The sequence below is a fragment of the Tetrao urogallus genome (assembly GCF_951394365.1).
Source record: "Tetrao urogallus genome assembly, chromosome: 1".
NCBI classification, from domain to species: Eukaryota; Metazoa; Chordata; class Aves; order Galliformes; family Phasianidae; genus Tetrao; species Tetrao urogallus.
In genome coordinates, this window is record NC_136813.1 from 64,232,091 (window position 1) to 64,259,033 (window position 26,943).

The following is a 26,943-nucleotide window of genomic DNA, read 5'->3' on the forward strand; positions in this document are numbered from 1 at the left end:
ACATGTTGGGTCATGGGATTATTTCACCTAAGAAACTACATCAGGTACATGACAGAGGAAGCAGGACAAAGCCTGGGATGCACGTCAAGTGTTGGCACCACAAAGATGAAAAGTTTTGCAGCGATTCATGAGGGTCTTGCAAGAAGTCATCTCATTGCTGTGTTCCTCTCTGCTGCTAAAAGAAGTAGTCAAATTGGAAATCTCCACTAAATATACAGCAAGTTCAAGAAAGGCTTTCAATTTCAGCTACAATATTTATTTTCCACCTCACAATAATTGACTATTACATATGGCTACTTATGGTACTGAAGATATAGAATATATATTGTATGTGGTGGTTAAAGCATAAAAAAATCTTATTAAATAAATCTCCGGGAAAAAGAAATTGACAAATTACATATCAAACAGAAGATTAAGTCCATATTTTATGAGTAATTTCTAATTCTGTTGCTGCAGCAGCCATTATTCTAATGCAATGACACGGTCTTTACAAATGCCACATTACAGTATGCAAGTGGAGTTACTTTCCTGAGCTTGAACTGTAAGCATAACAGCGGAATCTCAAAGAGTACAAAATTGTCCCAGTGTGGTCTACCCTGAGAGTCTAGGGCATTCTGTGATCGTTGTGATATCTGTGGTCTTACATAGGAATTAACAGCACAACAACTTTCAAAATCCCAGTGTAGGAAAACACAGTCTGTTTTGGTTCAATCCCCTTGTTGTGTGTTTAAGAGCTTACTGGTATAACTGCATCCACACTGCTGGCTGGTATAACCAGTCTCATCCTAGGCTTCACCAGACAAAAGATGCTAACAGCCCTCCACATCTGCCCCCGTTCAATGTGAAAAGGACCAAACATTGTCCCACACATTCTTAATACACTAATTCAGCTAAATTAAAACAACAGATAGCACTCACAAATTAGTAGGCTTTTGTTGAGTGGATGTAACTTAGAAAAAATCATAAAGGTCTCCATAATAGGATAATGGGAATGAACTGTAAGTATATGTCCTCAGAAAAATTTTTGATAAGTATGTAAGGTTTAGTTCTCTGAAAGTAAACTGCAACTGGATCACACCGTGAGAGAATGAACTATTCCTCAGAAGTCTCTTGAGGAAAAAAGGTAGCCAATAAACAAACAAATATGTAAGTGTATTTATGCAATAAGTTGATTTCAAGCAGAAATTTGCAAGAGCATGACATGAAATATCACCAAATATCACAAAGCACAGCTGTGATCATCATATGCTAAACTGCTGATGTTACCTTTGCTGTAACAATAAAAACATTAACAAGCAAGCTCAGGCTTCAATATGCTTCTGCAGACATGGAGCTAGCTCTGCCATTGCTACTACACCCTATTGAGTAAATAAAGGCTATTCTGAGTCTCTGTTTCTCAATTTGTTCTAAACAGATTCAGCAGGAACACCTATGCCAGTTTTTTGTTACATGAGCAACTTTAATTCGCTTGAAGCGCTTAGCACCTTAATAAGTAGACTGCAAAAATACTGTAGCTTCCTCTGCATTGATGGAAGTATTATGGAATCAAAATTACACTTTTTTGACACAATGTATTGATTTTGACAAAATGTCATTCAGAAAAAAAATATATCTATTTGAAGATAAGTGCTGTTTTATTTAAGCATTAGTGTGAATATTTCAGTATGCTGTCATATAAAATTAATCCTATCTCAAACAAACAAACAAAAAAGCAATGATAAAATCCCTTCTGACTGATCCCAAGAAAGATTTTTAAAATATTCTGTTGAAAATATTTTAATATGATTTTTTTTTTTTTTTTTTTCTGATTCTAGGCGAAAACAAATTAAAATGCCTTTAAGTGGCAGTCTGGTTTCCTCATAACTCAGTTCAGTTCGTGTCTGGAAGTGGCCTCAAGAAAAGACTTTGTATGCCTGTTGTCCTTTCCTACACTCCAGCCATCTTTTGGAAGATTTCTATAGTGGTTCTTCATACCATGCAGGAGTAGGGACTCTAATTCCTTGACAGAAACCTTGTCTGCATCTCCGACACCAGCAGGAGTCCACACTGCAGTCTGGCAACATGGGAAACATCTCCCGCACAACTCCATCAGCAACTTTTGGTAAACTAGTCTTGGAATACCTTGAATATTACCACCAGAGAATAAACGGAGCAGCTCACAGCATCACCACAGAAAGAGAAAATTGCTGTGAGGATTAGCTTCTCCCTTTGCCTGCCTGCTCTCCATTCTCCTCTTGCTCTTCATCTTAGGCTGCAGTGATTGACTTGTCTGAAGAAATCTATACTGTTTCCAGTGAAGAAGGTGATGAGGTAAAGAATGTGAGGAAGCACAAGCTGAGAAGTTAAGACTGTGAGTCAGTGAACAGCCTGCATGAGTAGTGCACATCATAGATGGTGTCTATGACACCTGTGATACCTGGGAACTCATGGCCAGCCCTTGGATAAGGGCACGCGTGCTCAAGTGCCCTACCTCAAGAATGTCTCAGACACAGGAATTATATCCTGTCTTCCACCTTTTTATGTTGCAAATAAAAATTATATCGTCCATCTCAAGAGATGTGATATTTAATCCTGATCTCTAGTTGATTTCCTGCCCTAGATTTCATGATGACTTAGTTCTGAACCTTTGTCTTTTGAAAAGGAAGCAGTCACAAGTTCTTGAAAGAATGTAACATCTTCTCTTAGTTCCTATTCTGTATAAAAAATACAGATTCCAACAGCTTTCAAAATATATTACAGTTTCTTTTTTTAAAGTTTATTGAAGTCATCAGAAACTCTCATCTCAGGGCTTACACAAGCCTATACCACATACTGCAGAATCCAGTATTGTAGGCAAAAGGAGCTTGAACAAAACCAGTCTCAGACATAAATTAATCCATGACTGAATATCCAAACACATTTGGATTTTCTCTTCCTGAATTCACAATAATGTAATTCAAACATTGCTTCAGAAAGAATTATGAGCACTAGAAGCAGCAGTTCATTTGCTTTAAACTGCACAAGATTTCTGAACTGTGATTTAAAGGAGAGCTTACATTACTTTGCCTTTAAAGTCACAGACACACACACAATTTTACACTATCTTTACAATAAAGTCTTCTAGCATTCACAGGAAACTGTCAATAAGAGTAAGCAACTTCCAGAAATGTGACTGAGTGATAGGAGGAGGATTTTATTGCAATGTCAGTGATTGGCACTGGACAGTTTTAGGAATTTAATGACTGCTACCAGGAACTATGGCAATGTGCTTAAAACATTATATTGTAAAAAGTACCACCTACAAGAACAAATGTGATCAGAACCTATACAGATATATAAATACCTTCACCTAGGTAATATTCCTTATCTTAAATATTAAGAAAATAACTGTTATGTATTCTTGAACTTAATCGTAGAGGCTGGGAGATTTTGCTAGGGAAGTATCAATTTTCATGCTATTCTTTAAACATCTGATACTAGCCTCAATCAGAGACATGATATTGGGCAGAGATATTGGGCTAAGAGATATCTGGTGTGAGTCAAAAAAGCAATTCATACATCTGTTTACTCCTGCTTCTCATAAACAGCAGAGAAACGAGAATAAAGATGAAGGTAATGCTTTGAAGCAAGTTCCTAAGTAAATGATGACTAAACCTCACAGTTCATTTCAAAAACAGGAGTCAACTGGGCTTTGAGTTACCTACATTAGTGCTAAAGTCCTAATCAGAATTATCCTTCTGAAGTGAATCTCCTAGCCACTCTGTCTTACCTTCCTAGGCTCATGCTGCAGAACTCTTCGACAGCTCCACTCCTTTTGGATGGCCTCAAACAAGAGATGCTCTCCATAAGCACACATTAAGTTCCCATTGTAACTTGCTGTGCAGGGCACTGAACCAAATCATAACTTCTATAACCAGGTAAACTGCCATCAAAGGCATTTAATGTGGTCATAGGGCAACCAGCTTCACTCTGCAGACCTGCACCTGCTGGGATGCACTGTAGTAGCCTTTGACCAAACACTGGCCAGACCTCAGGAGAACAGGGGCTGTCACTCATCTGCTGAGTGACGCAAGACTTTCTTCTCTTGTTGGTGCCCCCACACCATGAGAGCGTTCAGTTCCTTCAAATAAAGCTTTGAGACCTACAAATGAAAAGCGATTTCAACGTTTATTTCAATTCATAGAATCATAGAATGGCTTGGGTTGGAAGGGACCTCAAAGCCAACTCAGTTACAACCTCCTGCCAAGGGCAGGGTTCCCACTCCCTAGAGCAAGCTGCCCAGGGCCCCATCCAACCTGGCCTTGAACAAATGCATAATATTACATTCTGGTAATCCATTCACTTACAGATTCACAGCCTTGCACCTGGCTTTTGCTAACTATTTTTTCCCAAGCACACATATCCCCTGCTAGGCTTCTCTCTGCAAAGAGAAGCATTTGGGTACATCTCAAACTGCACCAATCCCTGTTAGCAGCCCTAAGGACAGCTTACAGAGTATGCTAGAAGGCTCTGCTAACTCTGTGTGGAGAATGCATTTTGCAGTGGAGATCCTACAGATTGCTTCTATAAACAGATGTCTCAGGTGGCTTTGTTTTTCACTGTCATGTTACTGAAACAGATGGCTTATGAGTTTTACTCCAGGGAGACCTCACTGAGGCCTTCCAGTACTTGACGGGAGCTTATAAATGGAGGGGGAAGTAACTTTTTACATGGGCAGATACTAATAGGACAGAAGGGAATGGATTTTAACTAGAAGAGGGGAGATTTAGGTTAGGTGTTAGGAGGAAATATTTTACTCAGAAAGTGGTGAGGCTCTGGCAGAGGCTGCCCAGAAAAGCTGTGGATGCCAATCCAAACCATTCTGTGAGTCAATGATTCTGTGATTTTGTTAACATAGATTCTTCAAAGTAATTCTACAAGGATTTAAAAAAAACAAACAAACAAAAAACACCTTAGCCTCATTAGTATTCAATAAGTAAACTTTTTCCTATGTTTATTTTTTCATTCTCCAGTGAGGCTGTTGCAGTGCCAAGGACAAGCAGCATGCAGGTGACAGACCCACAGAGCCAGCTAGCCACTGCAATCACGCAAGGACAACAGGCCACACAGCAGCAGCTATGGGCTCATGGTCCTGCATTTGCTTCAGAAAGAAGATCTCCAGGAAAAGCTGACCTGCAAACATCGCTGTAGTTTTTTGCACAGAAAACTGTGGGGGATTTTTACTAGCTCTTGATTTAATTCCAGCTGAGAATTCACCTTACTTCAGAAGTTCAACTGGCATGACTTAGTGAGGGTGTTCAATAAGGCTCCATGCAGTACAGCCAATGCAGCTGGTACAAAGATAAAAAAAAAAAAAAAAAAAAAAAAAAAGTGGAATTTATTTGGCCTGCAGGTCCTGATATACATTCTCAAAGAGACTCTACAGCCAGGTCTCTACTAGTGAATTAAACATGACCAGAATACCAACCATGTTCCCTGGCACCAAGGCCATCCGACAAGAACACCTTGAGCCTGTAACTCTCTCCCCCTCCACAAAAGTGATGTTGCATGCTGCCTGCATGCCAGCAGCAGTCTCTGGCCAGTGTTAGCTCCTGGGCACTGCTTGGGACATGCTCAGGAGACCAAAGTCAAGTTCAAAAGCCCTCCAGTGGCTTAATGACAGAGATTATTTCAGTCTCAATATTTAGGAACCATTTCCAAAGCCACTCAGTGTATGTGCACGGAGCAGTCTGTTCGTTTGCTTATCTGCACTGGGCTGTCCCATGCTATGCTGAAGGAAGCTGAGGGAAAAGGAGAAGAAACTTCAGTCCACAATCCAGGAAATTTGCTTACAGAGGATAATTTCTGCAGTCTGGCAATAATAATTCAGCTGTAAAGCCTTCAATAAATTCTTTGGGATGTACGCTAACTGTAAGTAATGTCAAGCCTCTAGAATTAGTGAATAATTAATAAAATAGTTTTCACCCCTTTTATCAGTGTCTAAGGCTATGATTTGTTTGTTCCCATGGAGGAAAACCAAAGGGGAAAAAAAAACAAAACAATGTTGGACCTGCTGGTAGATAAAAGACACTGAGCTACTGAATGTTTCTAATTTAGTTTCAGTATTTTTCTCTGAAAGCTTTGCTTTAAAAGCATAAGAAAAAAAACATTTTGAAAATGTACTGATTGGATCTTCACCAGCTAGAGCTTCCAGTCAAAACAGCTCAAGGGTAAAACAAGAAAAGTTGTCTTAAATCAGTTTCTTCTTCATCCCGAAATGACCAGCTGAACAGCTCTCGGTGTTAACTCCACCAGAGTAAATACCACAGACATACAATCCTTCCTAGCCACCTCCATGTCAAGTGCACCATGTGGTATGACTGCTGGTCCTCATAACTGCCTCTCCATACCCTACTAGAGGGAAACAAAAATAAGCCAGATTCTGACTCATATAGCGGGCCAAATTTTAAAAACCTGTCTGCACTTCAGGACTTCAGCCAATATTCTTGCAAAAAGTGAAACAACGCAATCCTTAATCTGTATGAAGATGCTGAATGGAATAATCAGCATTATTCAGATAAGTGTTTCTCTGCTTTTAGAAAGAAGGAGAGAGCAGAACTAGACCTAAAATTCACTCAGGTCATGAAACAACCACAGAATAATGAAGGTTGGAAAAGATCGCTAAGATCACCTAGTCCAACCATGAACCCATCACCACCATGCCCAGTAACAAAGTACCTCAGTGACACAACTACAGGTTTCTTGAAAATTTCCAGTGATGATGGAAACAACTGAAAACAGTTCTATTAAAATAAATGAAAATTCAAAGCATATTCAGGATTTAAGCTTACAATTACGTATCATTCTTCTGCTTCTAACATGTTCACCGGTATTCACACTGCTGTGAATGCAAAATCCTTGTTTTGTAGGGAACTTGCATAGGAGAGATTGCATGGTAACTTCAGAATATCTAAAAAAAATTCAGCCTATGATACCTAACTGATTAAAAATTGCAATCTTGGTGTTGAGATCAGTGTATATGCCACTTTTGTGCCATCATATGAAGATGCAGTGGAATAACTTGCAGCATTAGTGCTGCATTGATTTACTTCTGCCTTTTTTTGTGATGGTTGATAGATGTGGGGTACCACTGACATTGCAACACTGCGGAATAGCCAAGCTTGACACTCTATTTTCTCTGAAAAGTAAAATGTGTTCTTCAGAAGTATGATATGATAGAAGATGCAAAAATAGTATCCTCTGGAGTTTTTTTCAATCAGTAAAATAAGTGTTTTGAAGGCATACTTAATAAACGTTTCTCATCACGGAGACTGTAGCTCCTTCTAAATAACTGCCTCTTTACCACTGTTTTTTGTGAAAAACACTAAACATACCCTGTCCCTGCTGAGCAATGATAACCAAATAAAATCGAACTTCCACTCAACTATAATCTTACAGCAATCAAAAAATTTAACAATTCTGCCTTCGCTCCCTGTGTTCTCTAACTCTGTATTAGAAATAGTCACAGCTGACAGCATGGCATAATTCAGGAATTGCAGGCATAAGTAAAACAGGATTTGTTGGATTTGTTTCACAAGAGTCTGGTCATCGTGGGCTTTTAAAGATATTTGTCCCTTTTAGTACTTTCTGACATGACACACAACAGTTCAAGTCAACAACAACACCACCACCACCACCAACAAAAACCGCCACACAACTAACTAAACAAGGAAGACAGAGAAAAACAGTAGCATTAAAAATGAACACTTTTCAATTTTTTTCAAAGAACTGAACAAGCCTGTAGTGATAGTAATGGCACAGTGGTAGATAAGGAGACACAGGGAAACACGGGAAATGATCAGCAGCTGAGAGCTGAGCGATGGGAAAGGGAAGCCTCTCTGTAGGGATGGGCATCCTGAAGAATACGGAAAAACCTAAGTGTCAATAGGCTGGCATTGCTGCAAGAGCTGATGAAAAAATACCACCATTCTGACAGAAAGATAACTAGGCAGTAACAGATATGAAGATTCAGTAAGGGACAGCAGGTTGAAAAGGATATAAACACAGTAGTAATCTCAGCAGAAGCAAGAGAGGAAGATGGAAATACAGAAGTAGTCTCAGGAGAAGCTAAGACAAAATATGTTTGCTATGATATATGACTCCAATTCAATGACAGATTGAAAAGTAACCCTGATACTTTCATCCTTTGAATGCCTTCATCAACACTACGTCTAGTCAATTCTTCAAACCCATTACTTCTATACATCTGAAGATTTATCACTCATCTTTGAAAGACAGTATTTTATTTTGTATCCCCTGGAAGCAATTAACTAAATCCATCTTCTAAATCTTCAGCATTGTTACTGCATTACTGCTGTGTTTTAATAGAATTTAACAGAAGTGATCTGCTGTTATGTATAAATTCTTTCCAACGTTTAGTTTCAGGTTTGCTTTGATTTCATTATCATGAAGGAGGTTACAATAATGTATTGATATGTAAAGAGATGCATGGAATTCAGCAATACTACACAGCAGTGTGCAGATGATGTTCAACATTGCTCTGTAGATATTACAGTCATACAGTTAATAGTGTTGCAAAAAAAAAAAAAATTGTACAAAACATTTATTACTATGCTATGCAGTAGCAAGCATCAGCTATTGTCAAGCTCAGAATGACTTCCTAATTGTGTGCCAGAAAATAACACACTATATCTGTAGTTAGCTTAATTCAGCAGTGTTTCCAGGGAGTGGGGGAGACTTGTTTTTTACCACAGCAGTTTTTGTTTTTGTTTTTAGATTGCACACTTTAGGAAAAGAACTAGAAAAGTAACAACCAGAAAAATGCAGCCTCCTGCTTTAAATCACAGTAGCTGCAGATAAGAGTTGGGAGGGAAGAAAAAGAAAAACTGCAAAAGATCTGCACAGGAGTCACCTGAGATTTGATCACATTCTTGACCTGCTCAAAAAAATCATTCAGGGCATTTTAGAGAAAAGTAGTAATAAATGACTATGACTTCTGTCTTCAAGACAGCTGTTCAGTTAGTATCAGCAGCCAAAGGAATCTGAGTAGAATATACATATATTTTTTTCCGGTCACTTTGCACATATATAAAAACTTCTGTGCCAGAAAGTGACTTGACATGATACATTTTTTGTCTGTGGGTAATTAGAGAAATATAAGGCAAGATCATCTATGAGATCCTTTTAAATGTGACTAATGAAGGAAAGGAACAGCAGGGACAGCATCACAAGTGTTAGGGCTAGACTTCATTAGGAAGAGTAAGTAAAAGGTAGGGACTGAAGATAACTTTTTTAATGTAAAAAAAAAAGAAACACATCACTAATGGACAACAAGGTTACGTTAGGCACACCTCTGGTTTCCCATCTGTGTGCAATTCCAAAGGCACGTCACAGCACATGAGTGGGTATGCTGGGAAAGATGTACAGTTTCAACCTTGATGCAGTACTTTACAGTCAGGTTAATAATATATGAGCATACGACTAAAGTGGGTCTACTGGAAAGATAAGCTGATCAACTTTCTTAAATGCATTTTCTAATTCACTGCCCATTTTTTTCTTCATCTTTTTTTTTTTTTTTTTTTTTTTTTTTAAGGAGGAGACTTTATAAAAAGAATAGTAGGTAACTAATCAACTTTTCAAAATAGCTAATCTATTCCCAAAGTAGCTCAACCATTTTTATGGGGGAAAAAAAAAAGAGACGGAAGAAATGCCAAGGGAGACACCATTTCTTGATTAAAAGGAAATGAAATATTCCCTCTTCAAAATTGATTTCTCTTAATCACCCTTGTTCACCATACGAACACTCAGGTACTGAAAAACCACATCTCGTAAGTCTTTATTGCCCAAGGCCAAGATGCTTTCTCTGCCACAAAAAGCCCAGGTAAGACCCAATCCACCTCTTCCAGGCTACTAACTTGCACCTACATCCCTGATGCAGCCTGTGCTTTTCCCTTAGTCTGTATGAATGAGGTTATGGCTCTGGAAGCCCTCCACAGAAATCCTGTATCTACCTGAGCTGATGTGAACACAGAATGGCTTAGGCTGGAAGGGATCTTAGAGATGACCCAGTTCCAACCCAGTGCCAATGGGCAGGGCTGCCCCCACCAGCTCAGGCTGCCCAAGACCCCATCCAACCTGGCTTTGAGTGCCTCCAGGGATGGGGCACCACAGCTTCTCTGGGCAGCTGTGCCAGCACCTCAACACCCTCTAAGGAAAAAATTCCCTCCTAACATCTAATCTAAATCTCCCCTTTTTTAGTTTAAGGCCATTCCTCCTTGCCCTAAAACTATGTGCCCATGTAAGAAGTCAGAGTCTCTCCTGCTTACAAACTCCCTTCAAGTACTTGAAGGCTGCAATGCAGTCTCCCCAGAGCCTTCTTTCTGCTAGACTGAACAAGCTCAACTCCCTCAGCCTTTCTTCATAAGAGAAAGCACTCTGATCACCTTCACAGCCCTCTTCTGGACCAGCACCAAAAGCTCTCATCCTTCTCCTGCTCTGGGCCTCAGGCCCAGACACAGTACTCCGGATGGGGCCTCACAATGGCAGAGTATAGGGGGACAATCACTGCCCTTACCCTGTTGGTCACCCCTTGGCTTTAATTGTGTGGTAGTTGCCCAGCATAGCTGGCTCCAATCCGGTCTCAAAGTCCTTGTTATGTTGCTCATTTTGGCCACATGATGCAGCTGAACACATTGTCTTCTCTGAAAAAAACGCTATGAAGAAGCAAAACCCAGAGACAGATCATCCCTGAGAAACAAGTTTGTGACCATGGTTCCTTAACATGCAGAGTGCATGTGCACATATGTTTATGAACACATTCTACAGGACAAACAAAAAGCTCAGACAGCATGGAAGCAAGAGGACACACAGGTGGCTTCCAGAAATGTAACACAGACATCCGTGCCTAAGCCACGCTGCCTGTACAAAGAATGGGAAGATACAAGCTCTCTACACTAAGTTACCTTCTTAACCTTCAGGTTATGACTCCCTCCAGAGAGTTGCTTCTCTTTGACTTCATGGGATGACTGGATTGTTGCATCCATGCAAAATTAATAGCACTTTTTGGATGCGTGTATCGTACGAAGTAAAGTCAGCCAGGGTCCAAAGGAGAAGCGGCACAGTATTGCACATCTTCTGTCCAAATGGACTGACTGATTCATAGAACAAGTAGCTGCATCTACACTGCCAGCTGGGAAAGGACCCAGCCTGCACTGACCTTTGGAGAACACCCAAGTACCAGGTGGGAGAACACCTGAATACCAATAATATGCTAGTGTTTTAACGTATCATGAATACATGCCTGACCTCAAGCACTGAAATCTTGACATTCTTGAAATTATCAAGAGAGCGGCGACTCTTAAATCTATCAGATATATAGCTTATAGGATGCTTCCAGAATGGAAATTGAGGTCATAACTATTCTTCAAGTCCAGCAAACATTCTGCTATGCAAAATGCCAATTGGTTTGGGATATGTTCCTGTTATCCAAGAGAAAAGCATATTTTACACATTCAGAAAATGCTTAGAAAGGCTGTGTGTCATTACCTGAATAGCCAACGAGGTCAGAAGCTAAAGCAAGACACTGATGGTACAGAGAAACATAGCTGTGTCACTGTGTTATGGTACAGGAAATGGCTTAAGCTCATATTTTGCATCTCTAATGAAGAACAAGGCTTACTTTATTACTCAGCTTTCTCATATTGAGTTGGTGCTTTTTAAAATTCAGAATTTATGTGCATTTTGTCTCATATCTTCAATTTTAAAATTTAAGTGCATTTTAAAAACTGCAGTGGCAAAGAAACCATGAAAAGACAGTGATCTTCATGCAAAGTACTTAATAGAAAATAACTTGTGATTAAACTGAAAAATAGTTTCCTCTAGTTTACATTTTAGTATCCTAATTAGATTTTGGTTCCTACTCTTCCAGATTCATTTCTCCATTAAAAAATACAAGAGGGACACAGCTCCTGAAAAGGCTTTACACCAGCCCAGTCCTACAGAGCAAAGGGCCCAGCACAACAGGGCTCTCACAGCACATGAACTGCACTACACCTACATCATCAGATGTAACCACAGCAATGAGCTCACACGCTCAGCCCATGATGGATAAGTAAGAAGCTAAATGGGGGATGTTAAAACATTCCTGATGCAATCAGCACATAGCCACATGTGACTCCAGAATAAAGCCCTTCCTTTAAGTGCTGAGAGAGTCTGGCAGTCGGGCTGTCCTACATCTCAATTAAGAGATCAAGGGATGAGCTGTTTTTAGTCACTTGGATTTGAGCTTGCTTTTAAAGGTTATTCCCTGTGTCTTACATGTATTTCAGTTCAGGACTTGCACAGAGTTTACTTGAACTACCCCTGATGCTTTGAATCAGACACAGAATTTTACCTGTGTCCTAACTTGCTGGCAGCACCCCTGGTGTTGCTGAAGATCAGCTGTGAACCAGTTTGGTAAATTTTCTCACTCACCTTTGAAAAGGTCCATGAAAGAGGAACAAGAGGTGGAATTCATCTCAACATTAACTAAACGGTGAGCATGAGCACCCATCCTTGGACAACCTACTATCATCTCCCACCCCATCTCCTTGCTAGTACTTCCAGACAGGCATCTCTGTAGGGCTGGTCACCCCAGTTGTCTTCCACCTTCACCTCAGAACATAAAGCACTGCCTTACGTCCCCTCTGCTACGGGAGTTCTGATGGCTGCTGGATAATCCCTACCCAGACGTAGGGTAAAAAAGCCGTATTCAAAGGACCTCACTCCCCCTGATACTTCTGCTTTGTGCTGATGTAACCTCACAGCTTCCAGAAACTGTATGAGCTGCACCAGACATACCTCTGCATCCCTGCAGAACACTGTGTTGTGCCATGGAGACATATCCATGAACTAATGAAAATTCAACATTCTTATTAGTATAAAGAAAAAAGTCATTAACTGCTATTGAACTGCCAATTACCCAGCGTAACCGCAGACCTCCCAGCACAGCTGTTTTACCTCCCCTCTCTGCTGTATGCAATATTACATTCACATTGCAGGCTACATTATCACAGCAACCTGTAACTGGCTCCTAACTGCTGAGAGAACAAATTATTTTGCCAAAATTATTGGTTCAAATCCATAATAGTGAATAATGAATTAGACATGCCTAGGCTTAGGGATTTCTTTCATTGCAATTTCTGTAGTTATAAGAAACTGTGAAATTCAATTACAAATTTTAAATGAACTCTCCTATTGAAACTATTCCTCTTCCAGCTATTTTTTTATGAGTATGTGTCACAGGAGAGAAACAAGAAAGTTTGTCCTGGACAAGTTAAAACCTCTAATGGTAACTGAACATTACTCAACCTCTTTCACAAACAGTTTTTATTATCCTTCAATATTAATAAATTGCACTTGATAGGTAGAGTTCATTACATAATCAAGTCTCTATTTAAATAAAAATTGTGGGGAAAAGTGCATTGTTATTAAATGACCATAATTTTCTGGTTACACTTAAACAAGCAGTACTTTCTCTGACTCAGGAAGCCTCATGTTACAAATCACGTTACAGAGAAGACTAACACATGCTTATTTTCTTCTTCCTATGCGTCCCTTATCAGTCAGTATTATAGTTGGAATACTTGGCCAGATGGACCTGTAGTCAGACGTGTCAGGGATGGTCTTATGTTTGCACCTTCTGCTGAGCATGAGATTGTCTGCAGTGCCTTTGTGCCACTGCTGAGCTTTCGGTACAACTACTGTCAATAAATTATCTGGATAAGCACTCAATGCATGAATAGAAATCTTCATATAAATGTTGCTCTTTCCCTTCTTTCCCATCTTCTGTCTTCACAGCAATGGCAAAAATGTTAGATATAGTGGGTATACATCTAGATAGCACTGTATATTTTAGAGAACACACATTCAACACCTGCTGCTATCAGTGTAAGAATACTGAGATCATGATGAAGCTATGCACACACTGATAACTAATGGCACCTCAGTGGCCAGACACACCCTTATAATATTACACCTTATGTAATATACAAAAATACAAATACAAATACAAAATATTACACCTTATGTAATATATGCCACACCCAGTGGCATATATTACAAGGGACCTGTGGGAGACTCCTGATCTTCTGGAGTATCAGCATAATATAAGTAAGGGTATCTGAAACTACATAAAGACAAGCTTGTGTGTGCATCTCAATGTTGCCCACAGTGACAGAAGTAATTAAACCAGAGCACAGATACAGAAACACAGCACTGGAAAAGATCTCAAACTATCAGCTATGCCAGCCTTTCCAGAGACAAGAGCACTGAAGAGGAATTTTTCTACTATCTTCTTAAAGACCTACAACAAAGAAGATGGTACAACAAGTGCAGCTAGATGAGAATTAATCTGAAATGCAATAATTAATTTTTTTAGGCTTTACTCCTATTAGTTCCAAAGAGCAGTTGGTCATCATTCTCTCACCACCAGCTTTCTGCATACTAGGAAGTGTATGTCCTCTCTCCATCCTTTTTTCAGTTCTAAACAAACTCACTTTTTACCATTGCCAGGAATATATTGTTTTCTAATTATTTTAATAGAAAACATTTGTTTTTCCTCCCTTATGCCTCCTGTTATATCTCCCTGAAAGCCAGTGCAACAATTCTGGACAGAGCATTCTTGCTCAGACTCCACTAAAAGTCAATGATGTCTTCTGAATGATACTCCTATTCATATGCATGAGAGTAAGAGGAATCTTTTTTTCGGTGCTATTTCACTAGCAACTTGAATTCACTTTCTCCATTCACTTTAGATTCTGGTCCAGCACAGTCTCCACCTTTTTCTGTCTTGCAGCCTGGCCAATTCTTTCTCACTTTAAGTACTGGATTCTTCTTTTCTTAGAAAATCTAGCACTTGCTTGCCTCAACTAACACCTTCTTTATTTAGAGACATTCCTCTTCTTTGTAAAGATCATTTTGAATTATCTTTCTGTCCCCTGAAATGTCTACAGGTATTCCAGGTTAATGTTGTCACAGACTGCATCTATTTCATCATCATCCAGGTCAAGACAATTCAACATTGGCAGCTGGATTTAGATTCCAAGAAGCCCTTGCTGGCGTCCATTAACATGAACTATGTCCTTGTCTTTCCAAAAGCAGTGATTTCTTGCCTTCACAGCCAGATCCCTGTATACCACAGCAGCCACTTTCCTCTGTGAATAAGCTTGCAGTCAATTCCCCTGGCCAGACAGGAGTTACACTTCTATTGCTCTACAAGCACTTCCCTCTCCCTCTCAGCAGGGGCTGGGAAACATCACAGGAGTGGAGAGATGCAGAGGCCAGCTGGGCAAGTCGATGGACACTCCTGAGAAAGCAAATGGATCCAGCCAAGACAGAGGATTAGAAAGAAGAATGCTCTTGTTGCCAGCTGGCAACCAAAGGGCAGGTAACCTGCTGAGATAGATGGTCCTCTACCAGCCGCACCATTTGCTGCTGTCTCCTAGCTGCCTCGTTGGTTGCTGGGTCATCACCAGCAGAATGACACTGCTTTTTGCAGGGCTACGTTGGCCTCAGATGACGCTTCCCTCTTTGCACAGATTTTTTTCTTTCTTTTTCCTTTTTTTCATGTGTTATCTATCAAAGACATACCTAGATATATACATGCCAAAACAATACCTATATATGATCTACTATATCTACTCAGTATGATCCAGCAGTCTCCCTATGTACATCAAAATACAAATTTTCAAAAGTATACACAACTATATATTCTATTTTATACTTTTGTGATTTGTTATAAGTACTACATACATGACTTTTCATGTAGCTAGAAAATGGGGTTATAATAACAATGATTATGTAATCACTCTATCATTGCAACCCATTGAATTTCTCCATCCGAATCGTCAAAACAAAATATGTCACAATCATTATCTCTCACAGAAGGTAACCTTCACATTCCATTGGCAAAGTACTTAGAAAGTAGATGTTTATGTCAGGAAACATTGGCTATGTCTGTGACAGAAAACAGAGGTTATGTTTCACAGAACCTAGCACTGCAGTTGTCCAAAGATTCAGTGCCTGTCTCTGTCTCCTGAGTCTTGAGCAAACCTGGATGATAAGCTTGAGGTGTCCAGCCTAAGGGCTGGAATTCTCTAGTAAGAAAGAATTAACTTATCTAAATACGATTGCCTGTTGCTGTTTTGGATGCCCTGGATTATGTAAAACACCTGCACAGGGCTGGCAAGCACAACATAACGTCTGTAAAAGTACCTTTGGAAGAGACAGTCAGAGACAAAAGGGATACTTTGGGGCATCTAATAAATGCTATTTAAATGTTATCCTTACTTAAAATAAATAGCCTTCTGGGCCCTCTAAGCTGCATTGATAAGACTTAATTGTTCAAACTGTAGTAGCTGATATGATATCCAACACACTTGCACAGAGCATGCAGCCATGACGCAGAGCTTAAGGACTGGAAATTGGAGGCCAAGTGTAACACAAGAACCAAAATGACAACAGACACATTTGCCTTAGCAGACAAATTCTGTCCTGCATCTCCATTAACTACGGTCATAGAGCTTAGAAATCCAGCTGGCACTTAGATATCTAATTGCATGCATCTCAATGTACATGAACTGAATCATATCCCATTTTTCAGGCATCTAAAGTAAGACAAGATCTCGTCAAGTAAATCTTGATCTTGTAAATCTCGTCAGAGGTAGCATGAAGGTCCTGTGCCTCCAGTACTTCAGGTGAGGTATTAATCGATTTACCTCAGAATAATTCCTGATGCCACCCAAGAAAAGTAGACAAATCTTGTCCTATATAAGAACTTTGGTTGACCTTACAACAGCAACTAAAACACAGTTTGTCAGTAAGATGTCAAAATCACACTGAAAAAATCAGCAGGCACCCAATGGAATCCATATGCATACCTGAAGTTCTATATTGGAACATATGCAAAAATAAATAAAAAAAAAAATTACAGTGTTAGCATAGAACAGATTATATCTTTTTCAGAAACAACAGCTCATAAGCTTTACGGTCTGACTTTATGTCAAACTAATTTTCTTAGTACAGTATTCTCAAGAACAGCAGGATGACTATATAGCCAGTGACGCCTCCTGGGTTTTCCTGGTTTAATTTTATTGAAATTAGAGCCTTTCAAAAACCGTGGATCAACAGCTCATAAGTCCCTGTAAGCACAAAGAGAATGCAGAGAGCAGTTTAGAAAGCAGTGCCATAAGATTCCTTGCTTACAAGCGATCAGACTATTCTCTGTAAAACATGATCTCCAAGGAGAAAAAAGTGTTTGTTTTTTTTGCATGGATCCCCTTGTTTTCTCTATCCACTCTACGGCTTTATCTCCCACAAACTATAAACCACATCCTCAAATGATGGAAAATGAAAGCACAGCACCTTATTCTCCCAGCTGCAATGATGAGTTTAAAGAGGGAGTTGTCTGGAGAATCGATGTATAGATTATTTAGCTTCTTAAGGACAAAATGCTACAGGAGTCTTTGGATGCTTGGAAATTATGTCTGGAATTAAAACACTTAATTCACAGGCCAAATGATGAACAAAAAAATCAGACTGTGAAAATTCAGCAATTATATATTATGTCTGATAGGAAAGAGGCTGACAGATCAGTAAAAAGCAGAATTCTCTATTTCAGCTTGCACCATCTAAGCAAAGCATACCTCCAAAATACAGAATGTACAGAACATGAGCAACAAAAATCATGCAAAACCATTTATTATAAAGCTAATCTATTGTTATCTGGCAACTGCGGTCTTCAGTACTCTTTTGAAAAGGTTTTGTAGTGTTTTCTAAGTATTATCTCTAATATTATCAATTAGTATTATATTTGGAGATGTGTGTTAGCGTACATTTTACATGCTCTTGCAGAATTTTTAAATGCAGTTATTGTAGAGGTGCACAAAACAACGGTGGTTAAATACCCAATTAAAAGGAAAGTTTGTGGAACAGTCAAATGACCATGTGAAGGCATTCACAAGTACAGCGGGGAAGTAATGCACTCATGTGCATTCATGTATGCACAGCTCATTAGCAGACTGCAGCTCTTTCTTGAAAAATGCACTTTGCCATTCAACTTCATTAATCCACTGTTGTTACCATATATGTGACTCAAAGTATAAACTTGGAGGCGTATTACTTTTACTTCATAAATATTTTGAGTTCTCGGTACGATGTAAGCAGTACAGCAGAGTGACAATTTCAGTAATGCTACCCAGTGCCTTCAAGATGTTATGAGATGAAATGGAAACTGCTGATTTAAAACTTTTCAGATAAAAAATCTGATGCTGCACAGTCCTGACATTCGCATCAGTTCTCTTGATCCGGCTTAGCATTATAACATCAAAAGTAAAGAAAAATGTTAACTTTCCTGTGTAACCTAAGGCAGATGCGCATCGCTATTCAGTAAGTCTCTTCCAAAAGCAGGTACAGCTAATCTCGACTTACAGAAGGTGAAGGACTTTTAATGATTTTCAAAAGAAGAATCAAAAGCGCACACATTTTAGAATGCTGGAATGTCAGATGAATACCTCGTAACTGAGGATGCACTGAGGAAGAAGGCTGCAATTTGAGTAAGAATAGAAAAGCGTATGACACAAACTATAATTCTTGTTACAAAGGATTGTCAACGTATCATCAAAAGCTACATTACAGGCTGCCTAGAAGGCAGTATAATAAAACTTGCTGTAATAACTTTTTATTTATATTCGTAAAATTGAAGAATATTAATTCCCTGGTTACTTTATTTTTAACATAGAGATGAATTTTAACAGGCTAATTTATAAAAGGTTACACCAATGTCTAGAGTTAAATCAAAGGAATTAATGTCCACACTAACACGGTTCAGAGATAGAAATTTGTGTCAGAGATGTCAGTAGTTAGTGAGGCAAAAGGTCAATGTTAACAATATCTGCTTGGCATTAAATGGAAGAATACGTCAAAAATTAAAAGTTTGGTTAGTAAGAAGTGTGAAGTTCAGCAGAGATGCCTCATGTCTCCAAACTAACTTTGCCTTTTTTCTTCTTCTGAAATGCTACCTTAGATGGTACACTTTGTAATTCTGAAAAGCTCTTTCTTTACTTCCTCATTCACTGTTTCTCAATATTTACACCAGATGAGTATATTTGCAGACGAGTATAAAGTTACCTGAGTAACCAAAACAAAGCAAGTCGGGTAGTGCTGGAATGCAGCTGGGCTTACTCAGAGATTTCTCCTTTCCCAGGCAGAAGAGACAGGACCAACTGCAAATCTCACTGCAGTACAGTGCTCACCAATTAGAAGCCCTTTCTGAAGTTCATTTCTTTCTCAGGTAAATTGACATGGCTTTTGCAAGGACCACCACTTCAGCACTTCCTTTATAGAAACTGATACTTGTTTCTGTTGCTACATGTCACCATTTTTCAGACCTTATGTTGCTCCATGAGAGAGCACAAAAAAACACAACCAAACAAAACAAAAAAAAAACAAAACCAACAAAAACAGCAACAAAAAAACCTCAAAAAACATTCTTCACTTCCACAGAGCTCTGGCTCTGGGAAGCAGTGGGCAAGGACTTGTGGCCTAGCAAGAGCTAAAGGAATCAAAGGGCTGGCTCACCTGCCCAGGAAAACCAGAGGGCATCCATCCTCTTGAGGCACTGGCCTCCTGTAAGATCTAATTACCCAGGCTAGCAGCGCTTCAAGCAGTGTATTTATTTACTCCTCCTCATAGCCCTGATATAGTGGGTTGGAAGAGCAATTATTTAAATCTAAGAGGCTTTCCCAAAACTGGACGAAGACAACAACAACAAAAAGGCTCCATATATCCCATAGTTTTCTTTCCAACCTTGGTCTCTGTCTGATATTTACTGCTGATGTAGCACTTCACACATAGACAGTGTTACATACAAATTCAATCCCCAATGCGCTGCTTCACTAAGTACAGAGCACAGCCAAAGATGGGAAGGTGGTGGTAGGGAGAGTGAATCCAGGACTCAGAATTACTCTTCAAAGATTCCGCTTTCACTTCTTTGAGGAGCAATGCGACAGGTACAGAACATTCCATGGAATAAATGAGGTCTCTACTGCCTGAATTTGCAAGAAACACAAAGCAAACTCTTAGGGATGTGAACTGCCCCATTTGCCCCTTCTGGATGAGGAGAAGGGCAGCTGCTGGTGGCACTGTAAGCAGGTACTGAATGCCAGCGAGAGCCATTTGTAAAAGATCAGGAGCACAGCAAAAAGTTTTTATCTCCGAATTTTGGAGACAGCAGGTGAAGGAAGGGGCAGAATGAAAGAAAATGTGCAGCTCGTGCATGATGTCGGGCTCTGTCAGCTCGCAACGCTGCAACAGAGCACTGAGGTAGAGCTGATGTTTAGCGTCCTATTTACTGAGACAGAGCTCAGGTTTTAAATGCGTAGAATGATTTCAATGCCATAAAGGCAACTATCTGTGCATCAGGACCGCAAAAGCAAAGCTAGAAAGAAGAACCAAATTGAGGAGAACGAGGAATTCGCTCAGAAACACAAAGAAAAACCCACCTCCCATTCAGGAGCAGGACAAAAAGAAAACCAAAACAGCAATTCCATCTCCTATCGCCAAACTACCAAACTGCACCGACTGGGGCCGAACTGCAGCACGCACCAGACCCGCTCCTGTCCCCGCAGAGCCCGGCAGCCCCTCCACGGCCGCACGGAGAAGCCGAGGGTTCCCTCATTCCTCCAGAGAAACCCCGCGGCAGCGCTCGCTCCAGACCCCAGAACCGCGCGCCCTCCGCCCGCGCAGAGCTACCGTGTTGCTCTCCGCCTCCTCCCGGGGAGCCGGGGGCGAGAAGCGACGCCGAACGGGGGAGCAAAGTTTGCAGCACGGAGCGAGGGAGCTCCGCTACTCACCATGTTGACTTCGGAGACCATGTCGATGCTGGCGATGTCGATGTTCATCCCCACGCAGACGGGCGGACCTGCGGGCACAGCGCGGTGTCAGGTCGGCGGGGCCGGCTGGCGGCAGCCCCGGGGCAGGGGGAGCGGGCACTCACCTCCGAAATCCGGGCGGAGGCGGATGTCGTAGCCCTTCAGCAATTTATCCACCGTTTCCTTCACGAAGGACATGTTGCCGGGATCGTTCACACTGTGGGGGCGAAAGAGACGGGGGAGGCAGAGGGAGGTTGGGGAGCGGGGAGGGGGGCAGAGCCATCAGCGCGGTTCCCGGCTCGGCACGCCGGCTCCTACCTCTGGGCGCAACACACCACGGCCACCAGGACGGGAGCGGAGAAGATCCCGAAGATCCTGCCTCCCCCAAAGCCCCACATCCCTCCGCCCCGGGGCTCCCTCCGCGCAGCAGCAGCAGCAGCAGCTGCTGCCGCCGCGATCCGGCTGCCCTGGCTGCCGCTGAGGAAGAGGCGGAGGCGACAGTCCCCGTTCTCCCCCCCCCACCCCGCCCTACCCCCCCCCCCCCCAAAAAAAAAAAGCCCCCACCCCCGCCCCAACGCCGCAGCCGCGGCGGCCGCCCGCGCACCCGGCTGCGCCCACCCCGCGGCCGGCCGTCACCGAGCCCCGGAGGAAGCCGCCCTCCGCCGGTTCCCGGCCGCCCGCCCGCCTCCCCGCCGGCCGGGAGGGGGGAGCGGGGCTCCGCGGGGCCGAGGACCGGTAGTAGCGGGGGCGGCGGCTCTCCGCGTGCTTTCTCGGGGGTCGCCTGATCCCTGAGGCAGCGGGTGTCCGCCGGCCGCTGGTTCCGCTCCCCTCACTGCGTTGCCTCGCAGGCAGCTGCATCGGGGTGACTGCACCCACGTGTCCCTCAGTTTGTCCCAGGGCATGGAGCTAGGCCGGGAGGTGGGTACTGGGAGAAGAGGGTCCCCAGCTATGCTTGGGTGTGCATGTGTGGGTACCCAGATCTTGTCATGAGGGACTTCCATCGTTGTATCTAGCTGTGCTATCTACTGATGGCAAAATCTCCGCTGGCCTCAAAGAGTATGCAGCCTGAGCTGATGATTTCAGGTTGGATATCAGGAAAAGGTTCTTCACTAGAAGGCTGTTGGCATAGAATAGGCTTCCCAGGGAAGCGGTCACAGCCCCAGGCTGCTGGAGTTCAAGGTGTGTTTGGACACTGCTCTCAGAAACAGGGTTTGGGTCTTGGGTGGTACTATGCGGAACCAGGGGTTGGAATAGATGATCCTCGTGAGTCCCATCCAACTTGGCATATGCTACGATTCTATGATGAAGGAAAACTGCTTTAGTGTCTGTGGGCTCTCTGCTGCGTTGCCTGTGAGCTTCTGGGTGCTCTTTGCTTTGTATAAAATATTGATTGGGTTGCAGACAGCACAGTTGTTATTATTGTTAACCTCCTTCCAGGTTAATGAGTCCTTTCAGCAGGACTAATTGGCATGGAAACAGAAGCATGCTGACTTGGCTATATTGCCTTTGGCTCTAGAGACAGCTCTTCGTCAATGCCAATTCAGAGCACTCTTTATCGTGCCCTGCCAACAGTGTAAGCACATACCTAGCTTCTTGTGCTGGTCACACTGCAACTGGTGGCCACCAGTCTCTGCCAATGCACATTTCACAAGTCAAAGGGTTGGAAAGCAATGCCTGGTTTTGTACTTTTCTTACCACCTTTCTATGTATCTTAGCAAAACTATAGGAAAATGATAGAATGGCTTGGGTTGGAAGGGACCTCAATGCCCACGCAGCTCAGGCAGCCCAGGGCCCCATCCAACCTGGCCTCGAACACCTCCAGAGATGGGGCACTGCAGCTTCTCTGGACAGCTGTGCCAGCACTACACCTCACAAAAAGATGGACATTTGAAAAATGCTGTTTTTGTATACGGGTAAGAAAGCTTTTTGTGTCTTCCCAACAAATTCAAAGTATTAACTCTCTTCTATTAAGAAATACTACTTCTTATGAAGAATTTAACATGATTAAGAACTGTATTTAAACACTAATAACTTTTCTTAACTAGGTTGTCAATATTGTAACAGAAACATAATGTTTTAGAGAATGCTACTTTGATTAATGCACTATTCTGGTATTTCGAAAACACATCTGAGCTAAGAATGAATCAACAGCACAGTAGAGTCTGACATATTTTATCACTTCATTTAAGTATTTATCTTTGTGAGTTTTCAGGGCAACCATTTCCACAATTGCCTGTAATGTAAAGAACCTCCCCAGGTTTGAGCCAATGGGACAAGGAAATAGCTGGGGGGTTATGCAGCATTTGCTTTTTAGACACTGGATTCATTTAGGCCAAGCAAAAACTGAAAGACATTGGAAATGAGAACTATACAATGAATTTCATGAAAGGTAAAAATCATCTCGACTTTCTCAGTATATGTGACATTTACTGTGAAAATGGCACTTTGTGTTTTGTGCACAGCAAAGACTCAGAACACAGTTTGTGCAGCACCAGTGTGGAAGTCAGGCTCAGAAAAGCTCTGAGTAAGGAAGCACTGGAAGCAAAGACTGTTTAATGTGGTCAACAGGAAAAAAAGGGACACAAATAGATTCCTTGTCCTGCCCCTAAATTCACCACCCTAACTCTGGATACTTACTACTAAACTTGACTTTTTAAAAAGCAAGCAGGTTATTTCTAAACTCAGCACGAAGCAGTCTGGGCAGTTTATTAAGTAAAACAAAGCACTCAGTCAGAGCACACAGGTTCTGAGACTGTGTCTCCTGAGGTCAGCCCAGGCTGCAGGACACCAAGGGAGGGTTTTCATTGCTGTTTGAGATGTTTCACTTTTCAGCAAGTAGTTTAATAGATGAGAGAGGGAAGGAGTTGACCTTGTGGCCCACTGGTTTGTTTCTTATCTACAGAGTATTGTTGCTTCATAAATAATCAAGGAATTAATGAATTAATTACTTGATAAATCAATCAACTTTCAGTGGCACAAGGAACAGAGAGAACCTGTTTGCTTCCCAATTCTTGCTCTCTCTCTCTCTTTTTCCAACACACAGTCTTTCTGTCCCAACAAAACTACTCCTGCAAAAGATGAGACTGAACGTTGTGGCTCAAGAACTGAAATTCAGAATGGTTTCTAGTTCACTGCTGGGCCAGTGAATGTTTAAGATCTATGTTACTAGCCCAAATTTGATCAATACGGAAGGAGAATAATACTGTTTTCTTCCTTGCCTTACTGCCAGTATTGGTAAAGGCCCTTCAAGAATGGATATCTAGTCTTCAACTGAGGCTGTTTTGCAGAGCAGAACAGGTGTTGTTGAGGACCTGACATTTGCACCATACACATTTTGGGTGTGCTTTCTTAGACAAAAATTCTAAATGCTCATTAGCAGTTAGATCACATTCATTGTGCTACTGGAGTGCATCTTCCACCATAGTTTCATAGAAAAGAAACCCAGTTTATGTACCCTGGGACTACTCTGTGAAATGAACCAAAGCACAGTGAGTGGGAATGATCAAATGATTCACTTCATAAGCACAGGCCTGATTTGCTCTGAAATGCAATGTGGATGCACCCATCATCTCCTTTCAGAAGAAGGTAGAACAAGGGACACTCAGCCTTAGTAGAAATTGGCGAAGGCAGTGACAGCGGAATGTGGAGCCACTCAACATTCTGGAATAACCTCCGGCTTTCTCCATCCCTGTCAGTACCAGTGGAGGTAGGGAAGAGGGGGCAATGACAGGAAGGCTCAGAGGAGAGAGGTCTGCATTCAGCTGATGCATTTGCAGTACTACTGCTATCAGTCACCAGAAAGAGGCTTTCTCCAGTAGGAGAGAGTCTGGCCTGAGAATCAGGGTAGAAGGATTTGATCACAGCACACAATATATCACCGAGTTCTTACACTGGAAAGTGGTACTGAGGCTTTACCTGACAAAATGAACATAACCCAACGTACACACTGAGGTCAGAATCACTTATCAGAACATTTTCTTTTTCATTTTCCTCCCTGGCTCCTCTGTCATTTAACTGATGTTGACAAAGATCCAGTCTTATCCTGAAGCAAACTGCAATCACTGAGGGTTCAGAGACACAAAACAGAGACAGGCAGAAACTAAAAAAATGTAGGAAGAATTGTCGCTACAGCTGAAGCGGTGTCTTTTGAGGAAAACAGGACATTAATCTTACTAGACTGAGACTCATGCTGCTGCTTACCTATTCTGCCTTGCAGCAATTTTAATAGCCTGCTGGTTTAACCTGCTGAGAAGGTGTAATTAATAAAACAGGCTGGAAAAAAAAAAAATCCACATGAAAATTTTCAAGTCTTTTTTTATTTATTTATTTTTTTTTTAATTTTTTTCCCCAGGCCTGACTTCTTTATTTAATCAAAAGTTGATGGCTATTTTTGCCAAAACAATCTTCAACAGAAACATAGTGGGTTGTTTTTTTTTTCTGCTTGTTTGTTTTTTTCTTTGCAAAAAGCTCAACTTTCTTATTTTCCTCTCAACAGTATCTCAGCAGAAGCAAAAGACTGGAGTGACAGCAGGATGCTGGGCAGTGGATGCTCAGCATCAGGACTAAGGGAATGCTCTGCGCTTGGACAGTTTCATATGCTGTACTCTGCCTGTTGGAGCAATGATGCATGATCATTGGGTACACTGCATGAAGAAAACAGTATTATATTTATCTCTGTATTTATCAGAAAGTGTATATAATATTTGGTGACGTTGATTTTACACCAAGATTATACTGATTGTACCCTTTCCTGTCAGGCAGACTGCAGTGTTGCATGAATGCATTTCCTTTGGCTGCATAATTTGCTGGTTTCATTTAATTATACTGAAATATTTATGTTGTTATCTCAACATTTCTGAGGTAGTAGAGATCTTAGTGTTTCAGTGGGCCACAGAAGAGTGAGATATTAATCAATATGAGTAATGGGGACCAAAATCTGCCCTTAATAAGAGGCTTGACCCACACTGTTTTGAGACACCGTTTAATTTTCAAATGGTTATTTTTCTTCATATTCAAGAAAATAGAATGAAAATTTGCATTATCTGAAAAAGTAATCTGAAGGAATACTAATCTGTTCTATTCCTGTTGAGGCAAAATCTCCGGATTATGCACATTATGAATCAGACACATCAAAATAAAAATCCATTGACACTTTGGCAGAGGAAGAAATAATCAAGGCTCTTTAAAACTCAGATTGTTTCATCATAAAGATTAATGATTTTGCACCAAAATAACACACATACATTAGAGAAGCCTTGATGTTTTAGAAGTACTATTCTTTAAGTCTCTGCCCTGATGAAAACACAGTTTAGGAAAACAGCAGTAACTGAGTTTGAGGGTTTTTTTTCTGTGAGTTATTTTATTTTATATAGTACTTCCTTAAGTGTTTCTGCTTGCATGTTTTCAACTAAATCCCTTTGTCAGATGCACATTACTCTTAAAACAAATGTATATGCAGCAGTTATCTTTTTTTCTTTAATGCTGGATTCAAGAGAATGTTATAGCCCAGTTCTTTGTGTTTACATGTTTGATTTGCTGTAAGTATTGCTCATGCATTTCTTTATTTATTTTTACACGACAGTGGCCAAATTTCCAAGTCAAAACCCAAGCCTTCTTGTTCAGAGTAAGGGAGATCAGTGTGAGCTGCTTATTATATATTGCTTATATCTAGTATTATGTATATTTAAAAGGAAGATCAAGCCAAGATTCAAGCTGATGCATCTGTATAAGGACTTGTTAAAAGACTTAGGACTGGCTAAAAGAGTAAGAAATATGAGCCAGTGAGTCCTCTCTCAGTCCCAAAGCACTGGGATCAGAAGCAGCCTCAGTTAAGCTCATAGTGCACAGAGCAGGATCATGGGCCACATTCCATCTGTGGAATAACATCGAAATTAAGCTGGTGGTGTAAGTACATTTCTCCATCATATTCTCTGATTACCAAGGTTAACCTCTCTATACAGAAGGGAAGCATTATTAGAATCATAGAATCACAGAATCATAGAATGGCCTGGGTTGGAAAGAACTTCAAGGATCATCAAGCTTTCACCACCCCACGCAC

General features: G+C 41.1%; 1 protein-coding gene across 2 annotated transcripts in view; it reads right to left on the reverse strand.

Annotated features, from left to right (window-relative positions):
* GABRB3 (gamma-aminobutyric acid type A receptor subunit beta3) overlaps positions 1–26,943 on the reverse strand; it is a gene marked incomplete at both ends in the record, with an annotated part of 184,915 nt that overhangs the window by 87,873 nt on the left and 70,099 nt on the right. Inside the window, 3 exons of one of the 2 annotated variants that reach the window (XM_079534456.1) lie at positions 20,868–20,935; positions 21,011–21,102; positions 21,204–21,283. In XM_079534456.1, the coding sequence (XP_079390582.1) occupies positions 20,868–20,935; positions 21,011–21,102; positions 21,204–21,283 (240 nt within the window). Of the gene's footprint in view, positions 1–20,867; positions 20,936–21,010; positions 21,103–21,203; positions 21,284–26,943 lie in introns of those variants that run through there. The other variant, XM_079534455.1, reaches the window with a different exon arrangement.